The sequence below is a fragment of the Nannospalax galili genome, unplaced genomic scaffold, assembly GCF_000622305.1.
Source record: "Nannospalax galili isolate Female #2095 unplaced genomic scaffold, S.galili_v1.0 scaffold2267, whole genome shotgun sequence".
Taxonomy (NCBI): Eukaryota; Metazoa; Chordata; class Mammalia; order Rodentia; family Spalacidae; genus Nannospalax; species Nannospalax galili.
In genome coordinates this window covers 608,092-617,314 of record NW_008356240.1, presented here as the reverse complement: position 1 = coordinate 617,314, position 9,223 = coordinate 608,092, and the positions used below count along the sequence as shown (strand labels likewise).

The window sequence follows — 9,223 nt, the reverse complement described above, 5'->3', positions numbered from 1 at the left end:
CTTTCTTATGCAACACAGGCCCACCTGCCCAGGGGTGGCACCACCCACAGTGGGCTGGGCCCTCCCACATCACACATCAAGAAGATGCCCTTCAGACATGGCCACAGGCCAGTCCAATAGAGGCAATTTCCCGATTGAGGCTCCCTCAACCCAGGTGTGTCAAGTTGACACTAAAGCTATCCAGCACAATATGCCACCTTTTTTGACTTTCAAGTGCCATGACGTGGCCATGGCAGATCAGCGACAGCTCTGTTTGCTTGCAGTGCTGGGGGAGTATGTTTGCTTGCCTGGTGTTGAGGGGCATCCTGCTCTATACTGGGTGCCCCTTGTGCCCTCTCTGGCTGCTGTGATCGCTAAGCCTTTAATTATTTTGGTGGCAAACAGAAAGTGAATTTGGGTCTTTGGACAGCAGTCGTCTGGCCTGAAAGCAGCAGTGAGCATTGATGAAGCTGATTTTCAGTCTGGAGGTGGACAGGGGCCCAAGGCCTGAGCTGTCTTCACTCTGTTGCCATTCTAAACACTGTTTTATATGGATGGGTTAGGATCCCAAAGAGAGTGGTGATGCAGCTCTGTCCCAGAAGATGCCAAGCAGTCCCTGGGTACCCTCAGCCTCCTGGATGCTCACCCTGAGCAGCAGGGATGGAGGACAGCACACCATCCAGGCAGACACTGTGTTGCCCTCTGAGGGGCCGGAACATGGAACAGATATTCCCTGCCGGAGTCCTTCCTGGTCTCATGGTCCAAATCAGTCTCCTGTGGTATGTTACTATGAATCTGTTAAAAGTTAAAACATCTTGAGACTTACATGTGATCATTCTGTATAAAGCCCAGCTTTTGAACTAAATTTCTCTGGATTTTGAACTTTTGTAGGTATACCTGTACCTTCTTCATTGTATCTAAGAACTTAGAGTTGTGCTGCCTTTGATAGGATGGACATACTGTCATTTTTACCCCTGTCACTGGAACTACCAGGAAACATGACCCTAAACTGCAACTGGGTGTGTGTTTATGTCTCCGTGTCTCCATCCTCAGTCCATAAGCCCAGTCTGAATCCTCCTGACAGCCAAAAATGAGGCTGCTTTGAGCAGTGAAGGGCCTTTCCAGGGTTCCAGACATGGGACAAAGTTGTCTTAGCTCCAGAGTCACCTTTGAGCTTCTATCCTGTCTCTGGCTTGCCGGCATCTGCATTATCTCTCTCCATTGTGGGAGCTTGTGTGTGTGGTCCTAGGTCAGATGACGTACCTTCTAGGAGAATGTGGGCTTCAGGGCACCTGTCCTGGCCCTGCTTTCCCCAGCCAGTCACAGTATGGGGAGAGCCATGGTGGCCCATGGGTTTGTTTTAAAGACATGAATGCATGTGATTGGTCGTTTCATTTAGCAGTGGCAATGGGTGATTCTTCTGTTCCCAAGCCTGGCCACCCATAGTCCATCTAAACACTTGCTTTGGGGGGGGGGGCAGCTTGTCTCTGCAGCCTTCTCAATACTTCCTTCACCCAAATTCATCACTGTAGAAGATCTCCCAAGTATCTATAATTTAGACTGAAACACAGTTACTGAACTCAGCTCCAAGAAATATTGTTTGCACTTGAAGCTCGAAGGACTGAGAATGGTAGTTAAGCATGAATGAAAGGTTTGTTCTGGCTACAGTAACCTGGCTGTAGACAGGGTGATTAGACAGTAGTGAGTCCTTCACAGTTCTGAAGCCACAGTGTGAAATCAGACTTGGCATGGACAGTGTCTTCACACACCCAACTCTGTGGCCTCATGAGGCTGTCCCTCTGGTGTGTCTGTATCGTCTTTATAAGCACACCTTGGTAGTAGGGGTCAGGACTACAACCTGAAAATCTGGGGGACACAGTACAGCTCATATAGAGAGGCACCCAGAGTCACCAGGAGGGAGGAGGAACTTCTTATTGTGTTGACCATATTTTCTGTTTCAAATGATAGTTAGAAAAGGCCATCTGTTTTTTATCGTGCAGCGTAAGTGCGGTACTGAACTATACCCTTGTACACAGATGCCTCTTGAAGACCTGAGTATGAGTATTGACACAGATGTAGACCTGAGGGGCATGGCCTGGAAGGAGGGATCTGGTACCGTTACTCCCTCTTAGTGTGTTTCTGTCATCCTTCTACGTCTGCATTAATACGGTGAGGGCCCTTACAGCTCCGGGTGGGTCTCACCATTACACTGACATTTAGAGGATGACTTCCCCCAATAGGTGATAGTCATTTTCAGGCCTGACCTTCAGCTTTCATCCTTGGCATGTTGTCGTGGCCTGAACCCCAAGGGCCTATGCTTCCTGGGAGCCTTCACAGGGTGTGCTGTTGTGGGGGCTTTGCCTTATTTTTCCACCTCTTCTAACCCTTAAATAAGCTGGGTGCAGGGTTGGAGTCCAGTCCTTGTGTAGGTATCCCTCGGAGCTCTCTTCTAGATCAAGCACTTGCTCTGGCCCTGGACTTAATAGGTCCTGGCTTCTTGTCTTCATCTGATACAGCTCTCAGACCATCCCATGTTCACACCATCAGACCCAGACTGTTGCACACCTGCAGCAGCTGCGCTAGTATATGCCCCATTGCGGAATCTGCCATAAGGGAGCACAGCCCATCCAGCTGTTTGCTGCCATGTAGTTGCATGTGCTAGGCCAGAGCAGTGGTAGCTGCCGTGCCAGCTGTCAAGGGATTTCTGGGCTGGCACGGCTCTCAGAATCAGTGCTAATGGCTTCCTCCATTGAATGTTGTCCAAAAGCAATTGTTCACTTGTTAGAGGCTTGTGCCACACTGTCACACCACTGCCTGAGAGGCAGCCTTGTAGAATGAGGTGCAGCAGCAACCCTGAACTCAGGGGACTGGGTCTCCCCTTTGCCAAAATCTCCACCCCACAGCTCAGAGCAGCTCAGCGTTTGTGAGTGTCTCTTGTGCACACCTTCCCCTTACCTTGGTCACAGTTGCCATTGTCCACCTGCTGCCCTCAGAGAGTGGCTGGACAAATTAGCCTGCCAAGTATAAGCAGTTGAGTCCTGTCCCTTGGGTGACCCACCCACTCTTGCTGGTGTCATTTTGAATGGAGACACCCAGTCAGCCCCTTTGTCTACATACACCGAGGGTAGCCATGACACCAGGTTGGTGTGAGGCTTCCCACCTTGGATTGATGGCTTAGCCGATCATAGCACACACTTTCTTTGTTTGAGTAAGTTGTGGTTTTATTTTGAATAAGCCTCTTTCAACTATTAATATTAGTCTACACCAAAATTAACCTTCCCCTGAGTTACTCTCACACTGAAGGAGCAACGTAATTTTGAAAGTTAAATCAAAACAAAGCAATCTTGTGTGTAAAGCCGATAAAAATCGCAGCCTGTGGTTACACAGCTCCTCTGCAGGAATCGCTGACATAAAGCTGATTTCCTCCCATCTTGTTATGGAAGGAGAAGGGGAAATGCCCTGGCCCCTTGAGCTCCAGAGCTGCGTAAACAGGAGAGGGGAGCTCCCCTTGCAGCTGGTGTCTGCAGGGACCTTTGCAGTCTGAGGGGGACAGATGTCCCAGCCTGATTCATGGCCGGTGGTTCCCAGACGGTGCCTCAGGAGCATTTACCGCCAGAATGAAGGGGGGTTTGTAGGAGGCTGGGGACCATCACGCAGCCAGATCTCATGTGTGAGTTAGTCATTAAGGAAATAACCAGGGCTGCCTTGAATGTGAACTAGGTTGTGGCTCATGGCATTGAAGCAAATGTGCCCCCTTTGGTGCATCTGAATTTACACCTTGTATTTCCCCACAAAGTAAATTAGAACCCAGAAGTGGATGCTCTAGAAGAGGCTGGACTCTGAAATCTTCAAATGAATCCAAGACTCACTTCTGCACAGTTCTGGCTTGTAACAAGCTTATGTCTGTCACCAGCAATGGGGCCTTTTCTTCTTAATTTCTCTTTGCTCCCCAGGCCTTTGTGTGGGAGGGTGGGGTTGAGTCAGCCCTCTGTCTGTGACTGTGGGCACCCCGCCGGGTCACTGTTTATTTTATCCTGCTGTGCCACCCAGAACAGCCAGAGGCACAGCGACACACCACTGCTTCACTTTATTTAGCTTCTTAGGGCAAATTACCCCAAATCACTGCTTTCTCAAGTCAATTACAGATGCCAGAAATCTACCCTCGAGGGAGTCAGCACATCTGAATGTCAGTGAACATAGTGGTTACCAAGTTCATTCGTTATTTTCCTCTGCCCCCTCCCACACCCCAGCCTCTCTTCCCCAGTAGGCTGAGGTGGCTTTGTACAGCACCTATGTGAAGGTTTCCCGAACCGAAGTCGAGGGCTTCTTTGGGAGTACTTTGAAGGTTCTTCTGTGTGCTTTGTCTTCCTGTGTGAAGGAGAATGTGTTTGGTATGCTTGCACTCTGAAATCAGGGGAGATGTAGGTTCTCCTGGGTTGGGTGCTTTCATGAAGGGGTGCTGTCCATGATAGTGGGATTGGTTGCTTCCTACGTATCCCCTCCTCAGATTATTGGGACGTAACTAAGACACTTTGCTTTTATTGTTGCAGGTATTTTTGAATAATTACCAAGCAGATGAAGACCACCCCCAAATGGTTATCTTACAACTGTTACGTTTCATCGTCCGCCTGGTGTGGAGAAGGCATTGATGGGGTCTTTGCACAACCGAGACACATGCAGACATTTCTCTTGTTCAGATCAGCAAGCCCCAGCACTGCAATCTCTCTGTGCCATTACTATGCAGTCAGCTGTTCCATCCCAGAGAGGTGTGCGGAGGGTGAGCGACACACTCAGAAGACACCACACCGTGTCGATGTGAACTTGACCTTACTGTTCACCACCACATGGCAGAATTTCCAATGGAAGTTTGTTGTGAATGTAAATGAGGGAGGAGTCTTCTCTTTTTAATGTACTAATCATGGTTCTTTGGAGCAGGATCATATGCAAGAACGGTGTTTACATGTGGTGTGATTTTTTTTTTTTTCCTTAACCCACTTTTTTTGGTAACAGTCTGTTTTCAGAAAGGAAATGAAAACTTTTTAGCCAACTTGTGGATGGTTTTTATACTAAAAATTTAAGAACCTGTTGCCTACTCTCAGAGGATTATGTAAACCCTGCAGTGGAAACTGAGCCAGCTGATTTATAAAGCTGCCTTAGTTTATTTTTAGAGATAACTGTACAGAATTTAAGCAGGGCAAGTGGGGTGTAATCCTCCCTCCCCTGCCATGGCCTCTTTGAGTTCTTTTTTTATTATATACCAAGAGTTCCTATGAAATAGACTGGACAAAAGGGGCAGAGGGTCTGTTTCGGTATGCCACTCCCGTTTTGTAAATATTTATTTACCTCCTTAGCCCTGTTGTGTCTGTGGCAGAACATCAGACTTTCTCCATATTTTCCTTCATCATCTCTGATGCTCCTCAGTCTGTCTTCATGCTGATTCACGGGTTTGGTCCAGGGTATTTTCATGATGTAATGTGTTTGGGTCAGAGCAAGGGCTAGGGGCTGCCTGGCTTGGGCCAGCTCCGTCAATCAAGCTGACTCACTGGGAAGGGCTTGTGCCCACTTCATTTCTTTTTGTGGCTTTTTTCTCTTAGTTTTCTGAGAGAAGTCATGGCCACAGACTAAGTGGCGGACCCTCTTCACCGTTAGCCCCTCTGGTTGCAGGCTGTCCTGCAGGCTCGGGCTGTATTTTGCCATGAGTACCATATGGTTGGCATGCACCCATGCAGCTAGGCTTGAGTCAGCACCCTTATGGGGATTGGCCAGGTCACTTAGAGGGTGAGGGGTTCGGGTGGCCATTTTACAGGCTTCTTGGCTTCTTCCTGCTCAGGCCGTGAGGCCTGAACTTCATCCCCATTCTTTTGAATCTACTTTCAAATAGAGGCTGTCCCAGCCCCACCAGTACCATAGGAAATCTCCATTGTGTAAAATGGAAACGTCCCTTTCAGTCTCTGGAAGATGACTGGTCTACTTTGCTCTCCCTGTTTTCTTAACAGTTGGATCTTGTTGGGCCATCCATGTCTGGGGTGGGGGGTGCTCTTTCTCAGTACCTGCCCCTTATGACTTCGTACACCAGAAGCCCACACACTGGTCAAGTCATTTCAAGAGCAGACAGGACTGGAGATGTAGCTCTGTGGAGGAGCACTTGCCTAGCATGTGCAAGGCCCTGAGCAGCTCCCAAAAACAACAGTACACAAGTAGGCAAACAACCAGAGAGGAAAAACGGGAGAGGGAGGGGGATTGAACCCTACAACAGCAAACAGCTTTCTAAAAGAAGTGCATGAGTTTTCAAACAGGTTAGCAGTGCCAATGATTGTGTTTGCTTTTCCCTGTAGAGGACCAGTGTTTTTATGTTATTGAGAGAAAAAAACCCATTCACTTGTCTGTTTCTGAGTTGATATGTATGTATGTGCATATGTATATATATATTGCCTATATGCTATTTCCTTTAGGTGGAGATCACTTGATTCCAAATATTCTTCCTTTTTAAACCTCTTTGCCCCAGCCTCTGTTGGATGTTTAATATTTTGAGAGCTGTGTTGGAGCTCAGCTTGTTTCTTGATGTGTCTTGAACCCCCAACTTGCAGCCCACGGCTGTGAGTGTAAGATGGTGTTAGGATTGCAGCCGTGGCCCTGCTAGACACATACACACACCAAAGACATACCTGGTTCTGGGTCATTCTCCCCACCCCCTAGGACCTCTACTCACGTGCCAGTCTCCCCGACTGGAGCACTTTACTGTTTCTTAGCCCTGTGGCTCCGCAGTGCCACCTGGGCAGGCGTAGCAGGCTCTCCGAGCCAGGTGCCAATGGCATGTGCGGCCCCACAAGCATGCTTACCTCTGGCCCATTGGCCTCCAGCCTTGGGCTGGCCATTGAAGCAGCTCATGGGGAAATAAGAGATTCTATGAATTGTAGAAGTATTCAAGGACAGGATGCTGGCACCAGAAGTTAGACATGACTGGATGTGTCTGTACTGTATCTGTTTATCCAATGCCTCCCTGCAGAAAATATGCCTACCCACTGTGGGCAGACCTTTGTACTTTTTAATTTTTATTATTTTTTTAACTTTCTGTAGGACAGAAACTAGACCCCCCCTTTTTTAAACATAATGCGGGTTTTGTGCCTTGACAGCCTCTCCCCATGTGAGGTTTGTAAAAAGTGTCCTGTGACTTCACCAAGATGTAATAAACACACAAAATGACTTCCTGAGTGATTCTTCAGATTTTCTCCCAGAAACAAGTTGGTGGTGGGGGAGGGGGGGGGGGGGGGGGGTGTCAGAGAAACCAGTTTAAAATCCCTCTGATTAAAAAAAAAAAATACATAATGGAATATAATTTTCTCCTGTTTTCTCTTCTTAATATTGTATATATTTTGACTATTTATTAGGTTAGGAAGTCATATTTTACTTATCAACTGAGCCAAATGTCTGTGTGCAATTTTGTTTCCTTTACCTTTCTTGTAAAATTTTGTACAGTATAAATAAGTAAAAATCACTGTTTTTCTAAACTTTTCAGAATTAAGGATTGTAAATATTGTAGATTCTTTTTGTGTGTAATGCGCCCTACTGTTTCATGATGCTGTAACTTGTAGAAGTGTTGTATATTTATTTTCTGCTTATTTAATGTCTTAAGTTCTTGAAAGTGTTGACATCCCTGTCCCCCATACCCCTGCCATCCCATGAATTGCTTCAGCTCCTGAGGTGGGGCCAGTGACTGGGTCTGCTCTCCCAGGGTGTGGCCTCCAGCTTCAGCTCCTGATAGTCAGTTCTTAGATGTTGCTGTCCTTCTGATAAAGTTGGTATTTAGAGATCCATGAGATGCTCTAGATCTGGTAGACTGGCAGATTTGACTCTTAATGAAGCTAGCTTCTCAGAGAAGCAGCTGTACAGACTCTGCCCATGACTTTAAGAAGAAAGAAAAAAAAAGTATTATCAGCAGATGGGAAAGTTGGGTTTTGTAATTGAAAGTGACTATTCAGTGTTGAGAGAAATACAGTCCTGCCACCTCTGAGGGTGCTACAGTGTGGCTGTCCAGGGTAGGCAGGTTGGGTCCTGCTTCCAGAGCATCCTCCAGGACCACGTGACTTCCCAGAATGCTTGCTGGCAAGCGATTGAGCTGCCCCCACCTGCTCTGTGGTCCCTGTGTGTTGGGGTGTGGCTGAACTTCAGGAGCTAGTTGTCCAGCCCCCTCACCTGCTCACTGCATTAGATCAGCCTGCTTCTGCAAGCTCATGCCCTCTGTCCAACTCTCCATTCCCCTTGAGAGAGGCTGGGGGCGCTACTGGGCTGGGTGTGAAGATGAAACAGCTCACAAAGTTCCAAGGACTTCTAGTGACTCGACATAGATGGCTTTGTCCTTCCTGCTGATTTAGCCTGGTGCCTGTGCGTCTGCTCCATATGTGTGTGTGCAGCTTGTGTCCACACATGACGCTAAATCAGTGGGGTCCCACCCCAAACAGCATTGTGTGCAGGAAGCATCCTCAAGCTCCCAGCCAAGAACTTGACTACTTTCATTTGGGAACATAAGTAGCTTGAGTAGGTTTTAACATCCAGGTTCTGTGACCACTGGTTTCTATATCCAAACCCATCAGGTACCCTTTAATAAATAGCACTGATCTTTCTGTATGCTGACCCATCACTAACGTGTTCTGAGGACCCAGCGTATGTAGCATTTGTATTGCAGTTCCCCTGGCTTCCTTGTGTTTTGCACTGATGAATTTTGACAGGGTAATTACCACTTTACTTGTGCAATACTGCTGTAAATAACTGCAGATTTTTTTTTAAGAAACTCAATCTTTTATGTTCTTAATGAATTTTATATAAATAAAACTTTCAACTAGCTTTGGTGAGCTGTTTGTTTTCTTTATAAAATGGCTAAGAAACAGCTGAAGGTACATACATGTATGTGCACCTGTACACCCACCTTGTATCAGAACGTATTAGCTGTGTGTAGATCATATAATCCCTTGCTTGAAGACAGTCTGTGTGGTATACTTAAAAGCAAACCTCACTGTACAGTTTTGAAGTGGCTGGCACGGCTGATGGTGGAACGTCCTGCCCACAGAGTCAACTATGACTCAGTACTTGGGTGGAAGGCTGTTGGGGGAGGGGGTGGGTGGGTCAGGAGCATTACCATGGCCCCGTCTCAATGTAAAAAACAAAAAATGGAAGTCTGGACTAACCAAGGGATTGTCTGTGGCACCTGTTCACACCCCAGTGGCCACCAGCAAGCACCTAGCCTCTG

The 9,223-nt window shown here is 47.3% G+C and overlaps 1 protein-coding gene across 4 annotated transcripts in view; it reads left to right on the top strand.

The window, feature by feature from the left end:
• The window catches only part of Bcl2l11 (BCL2 like 11), a 40,273-nt gene extending 33,150 nt beyond the window's left edge, over positions 1-7,123 (top strand). For all 4 annotated transcript variants that reach the window (XM_008854236.3, XM_008854234.3, XM_029556705.1 and 1 more), the window contains one exon: positions 4,530-7,123. In XM_008854236.3, coding sequence (XP_008852458.1) covers positions 4,530-4,628 — 99 coding nt within the window. In that variant the 3' untranslated portion in view covers positions 4,629-7,123. The remainder of the gene's footprint in view (positions 1-4,529) is intronic.
• The last annotated feature ends 2,100 nt before the right edge of the window (positions 7,124-9,223 follow it).